We start from the raw sequence: 19,306 nt of genomic DNA on the forward strand, positions 1-19,306 counted from the left end.
GGGGAAAAAAGAAAAAATAAGTTATTAAAATTTGAAAGTAATTTTAGAAAGAAAAAAACGTGAAGTTGGCAGGTAGCAAAGTAGCGTTAGCAACAACCCGTACAGCAGCTCGTAAACAAGTCCATAGCTAGTTGGCAAGCTTGAACTGACCGCATTTGAACTACTTTGGAGATATGAAACGGACAATCATATCAGTAAAAAATAATACATTCCCAGGTTATGCTACAAAACCAACTTCATAAGTGGTTTTAAAAAGAGGTTATATTTGACTCAACATTCCATGATGTATACAGACGCATTGTTGGCAGAACAGATGGATGCAGTTCAATATATGATTCATATAATTCACCAATACATTTCTTGGTAGTCCAAAAAATATTATCAGGTTGTAAATCACAGCTGGCCTGGTACATTGTTTACAGCCTCCATTCGGGATGCATTGTTTGTTTCCATGACAAAAAATTTAGGACAAAAACTGATTAATTTATTGTAACTCTGGCTGGGAATGTCAAAACATTCAAAAAAATCCTCAGAGTGAGGTGTTCTCTCATTTGTGTCTGGAAGTAGCAAGCTAGCCAACTTTAGCCAGTTATCTCATGCTCCTTCGTTAGATTTGAGCTAATATCGCTCTGGCTAGCATTAGTTGTTGATCTTGTGTCACGTCTGCTCCCGCTCTTCCCCCCCTGGCGCTCGAGGGTGCCAGGCTCCCCTGCATTACACACTCCTGCCACCATCATTATGCACACCTGCCTTCCTTCGTCACGCGCATCAGCGATTCATTGGACTCACCTGGGCTGTATCACCTGTTTTATTACCTCCCCTATATCTGTCTGTTCCCCACTTCTGCATTGATTGTCGTCTGTCTTTGTCTTACCAGTGTGCTGACGCTGTTCCTATCATGTTCCATGTCTGTTCCAATTAAATGTTGACTCCACGTACCTGCTTCTCTCCTCCAGTGTCGGTCCTTCTATCTGGTTGTTGTTGAAGCGATTAACTGAGGGAGAGCCTACCTTTTCATGGTTGTTTAATCAATAGGACTGTAAAGTCCCAAAATGTAAAATTGGCAAATTTATTAAAATGATCTAAAGTCACACTTTTGCAACTGCCTGTAAACACACAGTCCAGTTCAAAGTGAAGGATGGCAGGCTTTAACATTTTTTTTTTACATGAAGGCCTACTGTAGCTCTGATTGGCTATGGTGCACCTGTCTGCGTAGACTCCAGTCCTGGGTGAGACAGATGTTTTTATTCGGTTTTATTTCCTGCAGTGTCTATTAATTGTCCAATTGCATCATATTCTTCCTGGGGTTTGTATATGAACAGATTTTTTAAATAAGATTACATGTTGCTAAAATGCTTTCAGTTCCACTTTTAAACTATCCATTTTGACTTTTTACTTAAATTGTGTTAATGTGGTCTACCACCGTAGACAAACCGGCCACGCTCCATCATGCTCGAATAGATTTTGGCCCCCCACACTAAACGCCATCACGACACTCAGGTTGAAATATCAAAACAAACTCTGAACCAATTATATTAATTTGGGGACAGGTAGAAAAGCATTAAACATTTATGGAAATTTAGTTAGCTTGCAGTTACTAGCTAATTTGTCCTATTTAGCTAGCTTGCTGTTGCTAGCTAATTTGTCCTGGGATATAAACGTTGAGTTGTTATTTTACATGAAATGCACAAGGTCCTCTACTCCGACAATTAATCCACACATAAAACGGTCAACTGAATTGTTTCTAGTCGTCTCTCCTCCTTCCAGGCTTCTTCTTCTTTGGACTTTATATGGCGATTGGCATCTAACTTTCATAGTTACCACGACGACTGACCGAACTGATATTTCATATTTCAATCACCCACGTGAGTATAACCAATGAGGAGATGGTACGTGGGTATCTGCTTCTATAAACCAATGAGGAGATGGGAGAGGCAGGACTTTCATCGCATTCAGGGTCACAAATAAAACTTATATTTTAGCACTTGGCAATGCAGATGCTCGTTGGCAGCGCTCAAGCAGTGTTGGTGAAATAATTGAAAAATATCTATGTTTTGCATTTTTTCTGCAATGCGAGCGGTGTGGTCAGCATGTAAGGCACTGCATCTCAGTGAGAGAGGCATCACTACAGATCCTGGTTCGATTCCAGGCTGTATCACAACCGGCAGTGATTGGGAGTCCCATAGGGCGATGCACAATTGGTCCAGCGTTGGCCGGGTTAGGGTTTGGCCGGGTTAGGCAGTCATTGTAATTAAGAATTTGTTCTTAACTGATTTGCCTAGTTAAATAAAGGTTAAAAATACAAATGTATGTTATGTCTTCTTCCCCCATTGCAAGAATACTAGAGGGTGCATGGTCCTGAGAGTGCTTCTCCCACCACCAATATACCGAATGCAGGTAGCTACATATTGAAATGAAAGTTGTTTCATTGTTTATCCATTTTGTCTGTCCCCTAAACGCTTGCAATGTCTTTGTCCCACAGGTACTAAAAAAACATGATCCTGAGAGGGTTTTTCACACCACCAGTGTAATGAGTTGGAAAGAAGACTGCCCACCAAAGCATTGATGAGGCCTGAAAGTCATAATGTAGCGTAAATATACATGTGGAATATTGAATACTATTTCATATGTAATACTGTAAACTAGAGGTGGGAAGTAAATAAATACAAATACTCTCGTAACTATAATTGAGTAGCTTTTCCAGAGACTTTTTTCAAAGTCAGTCATTTTACATCTACTGGGGTAAAATGTAATTGAAAAACAGTACTTCTACTTGAGTAGGCTATTTCAGTACTCTTCCCACCCCTGCTGTAAACTGCACACAAAGTGGCTGGACTCAAATCAATGCAGATTAACGTCCTGCACACAGCAATAGACTGTATATGAGTATAGTTTGTTCTGAGTATTAGGAAAGGCCACAATTTGTATGTGTGTGCTTGTGAGTGCGGGCTTGTGCAAGAGTGAGATGAGTGTCTTGATTATTGTTCAACATTTATAGTCATATTCTCTAATCCCCAGGCTGGAACCAATATGGCTGAATATCTCTACCAGGTGACCAAAAAAACAAGAGACCCCAATCCTTAGTTCGGACTCTCTGGAATATTGTATCTACTCCCTGGCATTCACCATCATGAATGGACAGGCTCTGGAGCAGAAGACATTATGTTAAGTTGTTGTTTTACACAGATTCCTATTGGAAATTGATACCTGGTCGGGGTTGTGGGTGTAGAGGGTAAAGTGTTTCCTTCAGCCCATTTCCTCAGCTTTAATTGGTAGGGCTGCTGTGATTTTCAAATGATGGATTGTGTTTGTAAAGTTTCTGTTTATTTATGTGTTGCTTATTTGTTTCATTTTCATTACTTTATTTTGTAGCTGAAATTAATATATGAAAATAAACTTTTGGTATTTTATCTACAATTGGTTATAATTGGCCATATGTAATTTAAAGAATTATCAACTGTGTAGTAACATTGTAACATTGATTGAAATTGTTACACATATTTGTAATGTTAGAAAATGAACGGATTCTGTAATAGAGAGAAGGTAGAAAAAAATAACCCAAACATAAAGTAAGAAATGATGTTAACTGCTGGGTCAAAAATACATCAATAACAATAACCCAGCAGAAAAGTTCAAAGCAAGCTGGGTCAAAATCAGTGAAGGCTCCTCAGAGAAGGAAGAGGAGGACCATCCTCAGTGAATTTCCTAAAAATACAAATAGTGCAACATTAAAAAAAGTTGTTTAGAATAAACTACTAAATATATTCACGTCACCAAATCATTTATTAAAATACACTGTTTTGCAATGATGGTCTACAGTAGCCTCAACAGCGCTCTGTAGGGTAGCACCCTGATGTAGCCGGGGGACAGCTAGTGTCTGTCCTCTGGGTACATTGACTTCAATACAAAACCTAGGAAGCACGTGGTTCTCACACCCTTCCATAGACTTACAAAGTAATTATGATAATTATGATAACGTCCTCCGGAAATGAACTGACATGTTTTCCACCCAATCAAAGGATCAGAAAATGAAGCTAGTACTGAAAGCGTAAGCTATAGCTAGCTAGCACTGCAGTGCATAAAATATGTTGAGTAGTTGACTCAAAGAGAGTAAAAGACAATAGTTGAATAGTTTTGAACAAATTAATTTCTTCAAAAATGGAGAAGCAAGAGAGATTTTATTTTTGTTTTTCACTTTCACCTAGCCTACTTAACTAGCAAATGCAGCTAGCTAGTTTAGACTACTCAAACACCTGGCTCAAGCAGAGAGGGAAGCAATGTTAGCTAGCTGGCTATGGCTATCCAATACGGGAACTCTTCCAAGTCAAGGTAAGCTTTTAGTTTTATTCATTTATTGCCACTGGGACCCGCCGGTGTAACTGCTAAACTTCTTGCTACTGACTGTACACTGTACTGTGTGATTGTAGTGGATTTACTAACATGTTAGTTCTAGTACCTCTGTTGACTATGATGTTAATATGGTGACAACAAAGGCTGTGTGTAGCGGTTATGATATGAAGGTTTGACCTGGAAAGTTTTTTTTGCCTGGTCACAGAAAGCTGATGTGTTGTGCACTGATGTCCACAAGCAAAGGGAAAAGGTGAGAGCATAGATGCGAAAAGGAATATAACGATCAAAGAGATCATGTTTTTTTATGTGGTTGTTACAAAAGTGAACTGTGTTTGCATGTGATCAGGGGTGTTCATTCTGCCAATTCTGTTGAAAAACATTTGTTAAATGGAAGCAAACGGAACGAAACAGGGGTAAACATACCTGAATTTGTCCAATAGAAACTCCCGTTTGCAGCTGTTGGACTAATGATTACACCCTAGATCAGCTAGATGCAGGCAGGAGTGTGCAAGGCGGTATTGAATGTGTCAGTCTGTTACCGTCATTACTAAAATGTATCTTCACCTGTGCACCTAAGTTGTAAACTTTCATTCGTAGACTAGGTTGTAGCAACCTCATGATGGGTGAAGGGAACATCTGATTATCATGTAGTAGCCTAAACGTATTGATGTTACATTGAGCTGGGTGAATGGGATATGAATGACAGTCATCCAATATGCTGTAATAGAAATAAGGCCATGCTCGTAAAAAAAATATATTGTCACTCATTTTAAACTGCACTGACCGCCACTGGTCAAAATAACCACATTTTTGGGTAAATCAAGTAACCCAATGTGTTTGATCATTCATATAACCCAACAGCGCTGTTTCAAAATAACCCAGTGCTGGAAATGTACTATGTATTGACCCAGCCTTTTTTAGTGTACTGATTTGTATCATGGGTGACCTGTATGCACAAGCACAGCCTGTGGCACCTTTTCGCGCAGATACCCATAGCTCCATTCCCTGAGCGCTGGTGCACCATCACTAGATTAACTGTAGGTCGACCACCCGTGCGCGCTCCCAATTGCTCATTCGTGTTTGGACGGGTCGGATTTCGGATGGAAGTCGGTAACAGAAAAGGGTATTCGCGTCGCTGTGTCGAATTGAGCAATACCTCTTCCTCCTTTGCCCCGGTCAAACCCTCAAACCGTGGCCAGGGACCAACACACCGGGAGAAGAGCGGGAGGATGTGACTATTCAACAGATCAGATTATCCGACAGTTTTATCGCGGTTGAGAACACAGGTGACGTTGTATTCACCGTCTGTTTTTATACTATTGTAGATTAGAAATAATTGCAGGTGTGAACAATTTTGCAACAAACAAATAAGTATATTTAATTTGTTGGAACCATAATCAATGGGTTGCAGCTGGAACCATTTCCTTCCACAGCATTTGTTTAATAGAAATTACTTTTTTTATATAGTGTTTGAATGATAATGATTTCCCGTGTCTTGTCTCGTCCTGTGTATTGTGTATTTCATGAAGATAGGCTGCTGCATCTTTTCAATCCATAATGATGTATATAGATTTCCTGTCAGTCTGTTAATAACATAGTCACTATAGTTGACTAGCAGGGAGAGGAGAAGTTTCACTATCCCTCTTCCTCATTCCCTTCATATTTGATCCTCTTCTTCATTCCCTGGTCTTTATGTCTCTAAATGATGTGAATGATTTGTTTGACCCATTCTCTAATGAGAGCAAGCTTCAGAGCAGTAGTAGACAGACTAGTTGCTATTGATTATGCTGGTCAGCTGAATTGCAACTTCAACAGACATCTTTGCCAGCCGTGATCTTACATGTAGGGCCTATACAATGTGATGATGATTCCCCAAGGAGATGGACCATTAGGGGGGAGGGGTCAGTCTTGGGTCAACTTCTACCAAACAAGGTTATTATAGTAAACGAAAACTTGAACGAAACATGGAAAAACAATTTCGTAAAGTGAAATAAAATAACTAACAAACATGCTATATATACTGAAACTATATTTGATTCCAAAACAAATGAAAATGAAAATTATAACTAATTATATGTTCAGTTTGAGTTTTTATTTTGTTTGGGAGGGAAAAAGTCTAATGGGGTTTTCAAGCTTCTGAATCTGGCAGGTAAATGCTGCCAGGAGATGGGGATGTTTCCAATAGGGCTATTTTGTGCATCACTATTACTAGCTATCACTACAGTATTTAACAGGAAATAAATCTGCTACTTTCTGTCCCTAACACTCAAACTAAAACTGAAACTAAATCATTTAAAAAATAGAAATGGCTTATATAACTCAACTAAAAAACAATTAGTAAATCAGGTCTGAAAACTAATTGAAACTAAACTGAATTCCTAACAAAAATGTCAAATCTAATAGAAATAAAAACGAATCTAAAAACACAAAAGTATAATAGATAGGTTGGGGAGTAGACATATTTTAAAAGTTTTAATAAGGATCGGAGCCTTTTTTTTTGTTGCCTTAAATGACATACCCAAATCTAACTGCCAGTGCCTGAAGCAAGGATATGCATATTATTGATACCATTTAAAAGGAAACATTTTGAATTTTGTGGAAATGTGAAATTAATGTGGAGAATATAACACATGGTAAAAGATAATACAAAGAAAAAAACATGAGTTTTTTTTTGTTTTTTTTGTTCCATTATCTTTGAAATGCAAGAGAAAGGCCAAAATGTAATATTCCAGGTTAGGTGCAATTTAGATTTTGGTCATTAGATGGCAGCAGTGTATGTGCAAAGTTTTAGACTGATTCAATGAACTATTGCATTTCTGTTCAAAATGTTGTATCAAGACTGCCCAAATGTGCCTAATTGGTTTATTAATACATTTTCAAGTTCATAAATGTGTACTCTCCTCAAACAATAGCATGGTATTATTTCACTGTAATAGCTACTGTAAATTGGACAGTGCAGTTAGATTAACAAGAATTTAAGTTTTCTGCCCATATCAGATATGTCTATGTCCTGAGAAATTTTCTTACAACCTCATGCTAATCACATTAGCCTACGTTAGCGCAACGTCCCGCGGGGGGGACATCGATTCTGTAGAGGTTTTAATCTCTTCCCTGTCTCTGGTGAAGAGGACCGTTCATCTGTAGTCTCTTCTGTTATTACTGAGGAGGAGGAGGAAGCAGGAGGGAGGGGGATCTCAGACAGACCTTGGGCCATTCATCCATCATAAATCCAGACATTAGCAGTTAGGTTTTAATAGTAAAGGGTACAGATGAGTGATCCTCAAACCTAGAGGCAGTGAGGATATTGAGTTTTTAAAAGTCACATTGTCTCAGTCAAACCCTGTTGTCTGTCAGACAGAGGAGAGAGAGAAAGAGAGAGACTGCTTCCTGCCTCGTTTGTGTGTAGCTTTGATCCTGCAACTACCCACTGGAGAAAAACTGGTTGAAGCTACATTGTTTCCACACCATTTCAACCCCAAAAATCTGTGATGACTTTGAATCAATGTGGGAAACCGATTGGATTTGCAAAACGTCATCAATGTAAGGGCATTTCGTCTTTCTTCCACTCAATGTTTAACCTAAATCCAATGACATGGTACATTTTTAGTTGATTTTATGATGAATTCACGTTAGTTGACAATTCAAATCAAATCAAATCAAATACAATTTTATTTGTCACATACACATGGTTAGCAGATGTTAATGCGAGTGTAGAGAAATGCTTGTGCTTCTAGTTCCGACAATGCAGTGATAACCAACAAGTAAATCAAACTAGAAATTGAATTGACATCCGTGCCCGGTGGGTAATGAATGATATTATGCACAAACCCCCTCTGTTCCAGTTATCACAGACAGACATCAGATGTCTTATTTACAAACACTGATGATTAGTCTGAAAGCAGAATGTCTAGTATGGAAGCAGGATGAAACAGTCAAGGGATTCTTCTGTCAGGTGAATAAGAGAGAACAGAAAATACCTTGACAGGTTACATACTCAAACAAATAAAGATTGCTGGAGAGAGATCTTGCAGTCAAATTGAAACGTTTTAGCAACATATCATCGTCTTGGGATCTACTGTTAAATTTTTAGTGAAACACACACAGCCGGCCCAACGGTACCTCTATGGTCTCACTATTAAGAGACTATTAACGTGTTTCAGTCTAAATGACTCCCAGGGTCCTGTGGCAGAAAGCATCGCGGTGTGAACACTGATCTCTCCCAGGGTCCTGTGGCAGAAAGCATCGCGGTGTGAACACTGATCTCTCCCAGGGTCCTGTGGCAGAAAGCATCGCGGTGTGAACACTGATCTCTCCCAGGGTCCTGTGGCAGAAAGCATCGCGGTGTGAACACTGATCTCTCCCAGGGTCCTGTGGCAGAAAGCATCGCGGTGTGAACACTGATCTCTCCCAGGGTCCTGTGGCAGAAAGCATCGCGGTGTGAACACTGATCTCTCCCAGGGTCCTGTGGCAGAAAGCATCGCGGTGTGAACACTGATCTCTCCCAGGGTCCTGTGGCAGAAAGCATCGCGGTGTGAACACTGATCTCTCCCAGGGTCCTGTGGCAGAAAGCATCGCGGTGTGAACACTGATCGCTCCCAGGGTCCTGTGGCAGAAAGCATCGCGGTGTGAACACTGATCTCTCCCAGGGTCTCATTCCCTTAACACAGATCACAGGGTCTATCTTCTGCCCCTCTGAGGTTCCCTTCAGAACACCACCAATTAGCCATCTGCTCTAAAGCCTCTTTCTTAATATCCACAGCTTCAGAAGGAAATACCTCAATACTTTACATCAATCACTGGGCCAGACGGTGGTTATAGAACAGACCTGGTGGTGTCTCTCACTTAACCCTTAGTATCAGAGCATAGTATCTCTCTCCTATCTTTCCATCAGACCTATGTATATTCTGCTGAGAGGGAAATATGTATTAAACTTTTTCTCCTTTTTCATCCCTGGTCATCTCCCAAGTCCTTCAGAGAAGTGTCCTGTTCTCTGACAGGGACAGTATGTACACACCTTCATTGCTACAGTACTGTATTTTGAGCTACGATGTTTTATTACCATGGCTGTATTCATCACAGAGGGACAGGCTGTGTCTCCAGAGAAGGAAACAGATTCGTTCTGCACTAAAACAGTCACTCAACTGTTCACAGGCCCTGACTCTCACCCTAATACAGCCACCTTAGACAAGCCCTGTTGTAACTACATGAAGAATATCATGTTAACCCGTAAGCCCGATAATGTGCCTATTCCAAAAAATCTATTTTCAGGACCACGGAGAGCACCCTCAATGCCCTAAAGAAATCACTCAGAGTTCAGCACCACAGTAGTGGAGAGCGTCACTCTCTGCAAATGGGCTCTCTCTCCACCAATAGTTTCAAGTTTTAATGTCACTTACACAGGTACAGTGAAATACCTTTCTTGCGAGCTCTAAATCCAACAATGCAGTAATCAATATCAATGTAGTACTAACAATTACATAAGGTAGAACAAAAACACACAAGAAAGTAAAATAAGAAATGAGAAGAACATAAGAAAGTAAGATAAACAGAGTGGCAACAGTGTAAAGGAAGATTATACATAAGTGTGTATGCGTGTGTGTAGTCAGTATAAATGTGTGTGGATGTTATGTGTGTCTTGGAGTGTAAGTGTGTAGAGTCCTGTGAATGTGCATAGAGACAGTTCAACATTTTAAATAAATACAAGGGTCAACTCAGTCCATGTAGCCATTGTTGTTAGATATTTTGCAGTCATTTGTCTTGGGGATAGAAACTGCATCAGGAGCCTGTTGGTGTCAGAATTGATGCACTGGTACCGCTTGCCGTGCTGATGCAGAGGGAACAGTCTATGACTTGTGTGGTTGGAGTCTTTAACAATTTTCCGGCCATTCCTTTCACATCACTTGATATAGAGGTCCTGGATGGCAGGGAACTGGGCCCCAATGATGTACTGGGCTGTCCGCACCACCCTCTGTAGTGTCAAGTGGTAAAGGGTGGTGCTGTTGCCATTCCAAGCAGTGATGCATCCATTCAAGATGCTCAATGGTGCAGCAGTATAACTTTTTGAGGATTTGATACAGTGAGGTGAATCATACCGTGAGGTGAATAATTAGCAGGATGTGATCCTGCTGAGAGGAGGAAGTATGCATGACACACACACACACACACACACACACACACACACACACACACACACACACACACACACACACACACACACACACACACACACACACACACACACACACACACACACACACACACACACACACACACACACACACACACACACACACACACACACACACACACACACACACACACACTCCATCCTAAATTAGTTCATTCCTCTGATTATACTCAAATCAATACAGAGCAATTACTGTTTGTCATGAGGTGTATGTGTATTCATACACAAACATTCACCACCAACAGAAGCCACTCATCCTTGTACCTCAGTTCAGCCTGAGACAGTCAGGGAGATAAGTGTGTCTATAACAGTATTGACCGGTGGTGTGTGTTTGACAATCGAAGTAAGAATAATCAAATGCCATATTTTTGTCACCCAGTATCACCTCAGTAGACTGCTGCTGGGTGTCCTGTCTGCTCTGCTCTGTCTCCAGAGCACTTTATAGAAGGAGATGACATCCCCACACAGATAGATAGGGAGGGGGAGACCTTTTTTGATGCATTATTGCATACTCCAAGCCTTGGCTGAAATAGGTATTTTGAAATCCAAGTTAAACTGAAATAGGTCTGTTTTTGTCCTAGTTCATCTGAAACAAGCCTGTTTAAATCCCAGTTCATCTGAAACAAGCCTGTTTAAATTCCAGTTCATCTGAAACAAGCCTGTTTAAATCCCAGTTCATCTGAAACAAGCCTGTTTGAATCCCAGTTCATCTGAAACAAGCCTGTTTAAATCCCAGTTCATCTGAAACAAGCCTGTTTAAATCCCAGTTCATCTGAAACAAGCCTGTTTAAATCCTAGTTCATCTGAAACAAGCCTGTTTAAATCCCAGTTCATCTGAAACAAGCCTGTTTAAATTCCAGTTCATCTGAAACAGGTCTGTTGACATCCCTGATTCTACCTCCAGCTTGATAAATTAGTTATGCTAAGCTTTGCATCTCCAGGGGGACACGTCACTCTCACAGTCCTAGCGCTTCAATCCACAGATTGACGTTTAAATGGGTGTATTCCAATTACACAGCATCAGGTATCAGTCCCTATCATTTCAATCAACACACACACACAAACACACTGAAGCTGTTGGGTTTAAATTAACCACTCTGGTGAGAAGCAGTACATACTTAAATACAGTGCATTACTACAGTACAGTACATGCTGTTCCTTGACTTTAGTGTTCTATATTGAGTAAACTATGGAGGAACAGACTCACAGACAGGTGATATGCTGATCGACAGGCGAGAGGTTTGGGAGAGATCAATCAATCAACTGCATTTTGTACATCAGCAAATGTCACAAAGTGCTTATAGAGAACCCAACCTAAAACCCCAAACAGCAAGCAACGCAGATGGAGAAGCACAGTGGCTAGGAAAAACTCTAGAAAGGCAGGAACCTAGGAAAAAAACTAAAGAGGAACCAGGCTCTGAAAGGTGGCCAGTCCTCTTCTGGCTGTGCCAGGTAGAGATTATAAGAGTACATGGCCATTAAGGCCAAATCATTCTTCAAGATGTTCAAATGTTCATAGATGACCAGCAGTGTCAAATAATCATCACAGTGGTTGTACAGGGAGCAACATGTCAGCACCTCAGGAGTAAATGTCAGTTGGGTTTTCACAGCCCAAAATTCAGAGGTCGAAACAGCAGGTGAGGTAGAGAGAGAGGTAGAGAAAGAGCGAGAGAGGTAGAGGGAGAGAGAAAGAGGTAGAGAGAGAGAGAGACAGAGGTAGATAGAGAGAATGAAGTAGAGAGGGTGAGAGAGAGAGAGAAAGAGGTAGAGAGAGAGGGACAATGTTTAGCTAGGCAATGTTTTTGATGTGTGATGCAGCTGTGTGTGTAGGTGTGGGTTTGTGCATGCGTATGTATGCATTTAATGATGTCTGAGAGTTTATCTAACTTGAGTTGTGCTTTTCTTCAAATCCATCCTTCACAAAAATGAAGTCATAGTTGCTATGACAACTGTTCCACCTTGAAACAGGCTTCTCACAGCTAACTGTAGAAATACAAGGAAATCAGCATGATGAGTGCTTTCAATGTCTTAAGAAAGCTGTTAAAGGCACTTAGTTTCACTTCGTGATTGATAAACTCTAAAGAAGTACAGAAGCTAGAGTACAGAAATACTGTCTTCAGGGACAAGTATACACACACACACACACACACACACACACACACACACACACACACACACACACACACACACACACACACACACACACACACACACACACACACACACACACACACACACACACACACACACACACACACACACACACACACACACACACACACACACACACACACACATTGTACTCTCTGATCAGTGATTGCACCGTGTGTATGCACGTGTGTGTTTGCACGTGTGCGTGCATGTGATGAGGATCATGGCTTTGATCAGTGATTGCATCAAGGGTGAGTATGTGTGTGGGTGGTTGGGGGTTATGAAATCAGCGTCTGGACTCTCATTGTTTATTCTTTCTCTTGTCTCTCTCCAGGTGTGTGTGTAACATCATTGTTGAGACCAGAGAGCCTGCTGATCAGAAGCTACTGATACGAGGGTTACTGCTGAAGGTCACACACCAATGAACACACTTTACAGAGGTTCATAAAGCTTTTACAGCTATGTAGGATTAAGGTTCATTCATCATCTGTCTGAAGTCCTTATCTTCATGGTTTGAGTGTGAGTACGTTTTGAACTGTTAAGCACCGTTCATCTATATACAGCTAGCCTTGGTGTAAACCCTTATCCCCCTCCCCACCCCTCCCCTCTAGGATGGACTTCTCTAACTGTACAGAGGGGTTCTTCTCCCTGGACGATGGGAGTGAAGAGGTTTCTATAATTACCCCAAGGAAGATCCTCCTCACCTTCACCCTGTCCCTGCTCGCTGTCATGACAACGGCCATCAACTCTCTGGTGATCACAGCCATCATCGTAACCAGGAAGTTGCATCACCCGGCCAACTACCTGATCTGCTCTCTGGCAGTGACAGACCTGCTGGTGGCCATCTTGGTCATGCCCTTCAGCATCCTCTACATACAGAGGTCACAACATAGATTCATTATTGCACAATTGATTGATTTGTCTTGCAGCATAAAGTGTCTTACAGCATTTCAGATGCCCATTTATGTTTAAAATACTTATTTTATCAAAGTATACATTGAGTGTACAAAACATTAAGAGCACCTTCCTAATATTGAGTTGCAACCCCACGTTTGCCCTCAGAACTCACTCAATTCGTTGGTGCATGGACTCAATAAGGTGTCGAAAGCGTTCCACAGGGAGGCTGGCCCATGTTGGCTCCAATGCTGTTTTTTTTCAGTTGTGTCAATTTGGTTGGATGTCCTTTGGGTGCCTGGGTGGTGGACCATTCTTGATACACACGCGAAACTGTTGAGCGTGAAAAACCCAGCAGAGTTGCAGTTCTTGACAGAAACTGTGCGCCTGGCACCTTTTACCACACCCTGTTCAAAGACGCTTAAATCTTTTGTCTTTCCCTTTCATCCTCTGAATGGCACACACACACAATTCATGTCTCAATTATCTCAAGGCTTAAAAATCCTTCTTTAACCTGTCTCATCCCCTTCATCTACACTGATTGAAGTGGATTTAACAAGTGACATCAATAAGGGATCATAGCTTTCACCTGGATTCACCTGGTCAGTCTGTCATGGAAAGAGCAGATGTTCCTAATGTTTTGTTCACTCAGTGTACAGTTTGTGAGCATAATAATAAAGTTTTTTATAATGAAGTTCAGTAACAAACTTTCATTATTCTGTCTGAATCCTCAGGGAGAGCTGGCAGATGGGAGAGGCTGTGTGTTACATGTGGCTGAGTGTTGACATCACCTGCTGCACCTGTTCCATCCTCCACCTGGCAGCCATCGCTCTGGACCGCTACCGGGCCATCACTGACGCCGTGGAGTATTCACGCAAACGCACTGGACTCCGAGCTGGGATCACTGTCGGCGTGGTCTGGTTTCTGTCCATCCTCATATCCCTTCCCCCTCTCCTGTGGAGCAACCATGGCGGGGAGCCGGAAGAGGACCAGTGTCTGATAACTCACCACCACATCGCCTTTACCCTCTACTCCACCCTGGGAGCCTTCTATATCCCCTTGCTCCTCATCCTCATCCTATACTACAAGATCTACAGAGCAGCTCAGACTCTGTACCTCCGCAGGGGGGCCAGCAGAGGGGCCAGCAGGGCCAGCCGACACTCCTCCATGGTCAACGGAACCACCCTCCCCTCCTGCCCCCCTGATGGGGGTCCCGACACCCTGAACCTCCAGGAGAAATCCTACTCAGACCCCACCACGGAGGGAGACCGCGTGCGCATTACCGTAAAGAGTCCCCACAGCGAGTCGAGGCGGGAGCGTGAGTGTTCGTTGAGACGGCAGCGTATCTCAGGGACCAGGGAGCGGCGCGCTGCATCTACGTTAGGACTGATACTGGGGGCCTTTGTTGTCTGCTGGCTGCCTTTCTTCCTGAAGGAGGTGATCGTCAACACCTGTGGCTCCTGCAGCACCTCCATAGAGCTGGCTGACTTCCTCACCTGGCTGGGGTACCTCAACTCCCTCATCAACCCTCTCATCTACACTATCTTCAATGAGGACTTTAAGAAGGCCTTCCAGAGACTGGTCAGGTGTAGGCATCGCCTCTGACACGGACGGAGAGGACACACATGCACACACACACAAACACGTGCACGGCGTTCAGTTCTGAGTGGTGTTGTGTTGGGCACGGGATGGCATCTGATTGCCTGAGATTAGAGACTATCGACAAGACTTTAAATTATTAACCGGAGGAAATGACCTTAGAGACTATGTCAAGACTATGAGACACTCCAGCCAGGTCAGTCTAATGGGACTGGCACATTGCTGAGGTCTGGAGGGAAGTTAGGAGGACCTCAGATCCATAGGAGTCTATTTATGGAGAGCCCTGCAATCATCATCTTCTTGTTTGTATGGGTTATTGACGTGGCCGGAATGGTGTTGAATGACATTGAAAGGACAATGTTTAAATGACAGACTGAAACAGATGAAGCGCTAGGGTGAAACTCTGGATGTAGACCATCGGCCTCGATCTTTCCAAGGCCTCAGAAAAGCTTACCATGGTGTTTCTGTCTGTTCTATAACTATCAACCTCCCCAAGCTAGTCTGCTCTGAAATAAAACGTATCAAAACAATATTTGTTGTGGTCATTGTTTTTGTTTAACCGACCAAAGTAGTGATTAAAGATATTATGATACTCAGTCAGTGTTGTTAATAAACTACAGTATATATTCCACTTATACAGTTCAACTGTGATCTTATCTGCGGCATGGGTACTGTATATTCTGTGGTCTTTAATACAGAGACCTCTATAGCTGATTAAGGAGGTAAGAGAGTTACTCCAGCCGTTGCACAGCGAGCTGTTCCAGAACACTCCTAAGCACAGCAGGATAATGAGTGTGCACAGGAAGTGCTGGAAAGCTCATTATTTTACTCCCACTCATACACTTAAGAATAGCACATATTTTCTTTACTGTAGGACCACAGGGCATTGTTTTTGTGATGCAAATGTAAGGAGATTTGTTTTTTAAATTGATAACAAAATTATTATTATTATATTATATTATTATATAATTTAAAAATGAGAATGTGATACAATGATGAAAGAGGGGGTGACATGGTTTTATTGAACGTGCCTCCCCTCTGAAGGTTCAGTTCCATCAAACTGTGGTTCCTACCTCCACACCCAGATGGTGTCTACAGTATAGCAGGGTAGAGATGAGGTATTCTGTGATTCATACAGTATGAATCGTATCTCACTTTTAACCTGCTAAATACCATCTGTGTGGGGAACTAATGCTACAATTTTACATAATTCTGAGGCAGGGGATAGCTGGTCTCAACAGTATCTGAATGTAGCCTATGCATGTGAGTTTATACATTGACAGCATGTTGAACAGGTTGATAGAGTCATCCCAACAGTGACCGTCCCTGACAGCACAAGCACAATGTCAGAATGGTTGTGTAATGGCGCCCTCCTCAGGACGAAATAATGTTTTTCAATTCCGGTTTATCAAAAATGCACAGAATTCAAACAAACAACTTGTTGACTGTGATTTTGTTTTGGAGTTTGTTGAACAATCATCCATCTGTGTGGAACCTCAAGATGAGCAACGAATCGTCAGAGAGCGATGTGGACGTTACTATTTAGAGGCTGAAAATAACATATCTGGAGAGGAAACGGTTCAATTTGCCTGCATAGCTTTATTATTTAGCTAGCTGGATCACTCGTTACCAAGGGAACAAGCACAACTAGCTATCTAGTTATATGAACATACTACTAGGTTTTGCACGTACATGCAGTGACTGAACATGCCATAGCTAACTACTGGCATATGATCGCTAGGTCTCTAGAGAGCAGAAAGCAGCTGGGCTGAGTGGAAGACACTAACATGTTGAGCAACAGAGAGTGGTGAAGTCCCCCAGGTCTAGACGAACCACCACCAGGAAGATGAAAGGTTACAACGGAGCTGTTCCAGGCTGTCACCAACCCAGGGGGAGAGAGGTGAGGCTGTCATCCCCTGTCCCCTCTTCCTCCTGCCCCTCAGTGATGGGACAGTACTACCAGAAGATGCTGCACATTTACGGACAACTACAGGCATAGCGTTTGAGCTAGCAACAGTGGTCGGCCCAGCTCCAGGACAGAAAACAGACCGCTAGAGCATGAGGAGGTACACGCACACTTGAAGTGCAGTGTGTGAATATAGTCAGAACCACACAGTGCTATTCAAACTTTTTCAGCAGGGATCCCAGACTTTCTGGAATCATTTTTTCCCCAAAATGTTTTTGCAACCCCATCCCAAATCGAATAACACAACATTAAAATCTGTATATGTAGATTTTTACATCATGAAATAACCTTCGATTCATTGCATTTTCATCTCTTATCAAAATTAAATGAAAAAAAATATCTTTCTCAAAAACTTTTGTAAATTGTCCCATAGGCCTAAGTCTGTACTCTAACATTTTTGTCCTCTGCACAAAAAAAGGATAGTTAAAAAAATTGGCCTCCCCACTGCAGGGTCACGACCCCGACTTTGGATACCACTTCCCCAACCATACATAACAATGATGATGACAATGAGTGTTTCTGTTTGTCTCATTTTGCATGGCAGTGCAAGCCTTGCCCCTCTCAGGCTGCAGGCATTGCTATTGGACTGAGGTCTAGATGGACAGGCATTTCCTCCAGTAGCAAGAGACCGCTGGACAGCCCAGGGTCAGCAGCACACGTCTCCAGCTGTCTCTCGACAGGTGCTCTAAGGTGGGAGGACTGGACTAGGCCAGGGGGTTGGTAGTTGTTTTTGTTATTTAGCCATGTGTTTATGCTGTTATGATGTCCCAGGCTTTGTGTTGATCCTCTGTTTTGAGGTTTATGTTGTGTTTGTATTGTTTTGTTGTTTGTATTGTTTTGTTTTGTTGATATTGTGTTGTCCTGTCTCTAGGTGTTGCCTCTGTTGGTAGAGCAGCTGCAGCAGGTCTCTGCATCATCAAACCCCTCTGTCACCCTGTCCCTGATCAAGTTTATATAATGGAGCCTGAGAGAGATAGACAACGGCACACAGGTAATACACAACACTACACAATACAACGCCACAAACAACATAAGACCGTATTCTCCTCCCAGCTGTGAGAAAGCCTTTGATTTAACGTCCAGTTGAGTTTCAACATTATTTTATGAAATCCTTTGTGTTAGACTGTGTCCTGTGCTGGCCTGGCCAGTATGTGGTTTATTAGTGTGGGGTACATTAGAACAGGCTGTGTGTGTGGCTGGGGAACAGACATTTCACTGACAGAGGCTCAGACCCTGCTGGATAGAATGGGCCCCAGCATCTCTGTCTGGTTCTCAATGAAAACATGCCCAGCCCAGTGAGTCAACAACCAGCATAGATGCCATCCCGGAGCCAACGCAACGCAGAACTGAAACGTGTGTGTCTGTGCGTGTGTCTGTGTGTGTTTGTCAGGCAGTGTCAGGGCAGCTATTTGACATGCTTGATGTTTAAACTGGAATCACATGGTGTAGTATTACTGCAACATGTTGAGTTTGAACCAGAAACAGGCCAGAAACATAAAATCTCCGTGGATTTAATTACAACGCTGGTCTCTCACTGACTGTGTGTGTGGGTGCATTTTGTATTTGTGACTTTGTGTGCTTCTGTGTATGCAGCCCGTGGCTCTGTCATCCACTCTGCGCCGTCTGGTGAAGAGGTATCCAGGGCTCCGACCCAGCAGCAGGACCCCAGCAGCCCCCCTTTCCATTAATCAAACAACCAACCAATCACTTTTTATTTGTTTCATGCTTTTCAAAAATACATTGGTAAGCAAGCTTATAGCAGCAACCCAGACCTAAACCCCACAGGGCAAGCTCTCTGCCAGGTTGGCTCAGTTCTATATCTGAATGGACATTCAATTGGTTTGTTCATATTGGAAGAATATTTCTTCAAAAGGATGTTATCATGTCAGACAACGGTATCTGGCCCAAAAAGCTTTTAAACATTTCTGAACTAATAAAAACACTGTCTGCATTAGAGTCATATAATATCTCTCGCCACATTTGCTTACGAAGTTTTCTGGAAACCCAGACCCAGAAATTGGTTTGGACCAGAGAGAGAGAGAGAGGCAGGCTTTGTGTCAGGTGGTTTCTGGTGTTCCCTGGTGTAACCCCCACCCCCCTGGCCAAGCCAGTCACAGACTGCACAGTCCTGTGTGTCTGGAGAGCATCAGTGACACAGG

General features: G+C 42.3%; 1 protein-coding gene and 2 long non-coding RNA genes across 6 annotated transcripts; all 3 read left to right on the top strand.

Annotated features, from left to right (window-relative positions):
• The first annotated feature begins 2,181 nt into the window (after window positions 1-2,181).
• Window positions 2,182-3,278, top strand: LOC124046479. Its single transcript, XR_006841021.1, has 3 exons — window positions 2,182-2,397; window positions 2,483-2,586; window positions 3,019-3,278. It is a non-coding gene; the product is annotated as an uncharacterized LOC124046479 (long non-coding RNA).
• A 2,030-nt stretch (window positions 3,279-5,308) lies between these two features.
• On the top strand, window positions 5,309-15,704 carry LOC124046460 (5-hydroxytryptamine receptor 1F-like). 4 transcript variants are annotated; one of them, XM_046366869.1, is made up of 6 exons: window positions 5,309-5,636; window positions 7,705-7,890; window positions 9,619-9,750; window positions 13,023-13,207; window positions 13,300-13,569; window positions 14,317-15,704. In XM_046366869.1, exons 5-6 carry the CDS (start codon window positions 13,301-13,303, stop codon window positions 15,185-15,187), a joined length of 1,140 nt encoding a protein of 379 aa, XP_046222825.1. In that variant the 5' UTR covers window positions 5,309-5,636; window positions 7,705-7,890; window positions 9,619-9,750; window positions 13,023-13,207; window position 13,300; the 3' UTR covers window positions 15,188-15,704. The 4 variants fall into 4 exon arrangements, with proteins under 4 accessions (XP_046222825.1, XP_046222835.1, XP_046222808.1 ...); XM_046366879.1 differs by lacking the exon at window positions 9,619-9,750; XM_046366852.1 differs by lacking the exons at window positions 7,705-7,890; window positions 9,619-9,750.
• Window positions 15,705-17,802: 2,098 nt separating this feature from the next.
• LOC124026857 lies at window positions 17,803-19,034 on the top strand. Its single transcript, XR_006837314.1, has 3 exons — window positions 17,803-17,863; window positions 18,019-18,138; window positions 18,741-19,034. It is a non-coding gene; the product is annotated as an uncharacterized LOC124026857 (long non-coding RNA).
• Window positions 19,035-19,306: the final 272 nt, after the last annotated feature.

This window comes from Oncorhynchus gorbuscha, linkage group LG01, assembly GCF_021184085.1.
Source record: "Oncorhynchus gorbuscha isolate QuinsamMale2020 ecotype Even-year linkage group LG01, OgorEven_v1.0, whole genome shotgun sequence".
Lineage (NCBI taxonomy): Eukaryota > Metazoa > Chordata > Actinopteri > Salmoniformes > Salmonidae > Oncorhynchus > Oncorhynchus gorbuscha.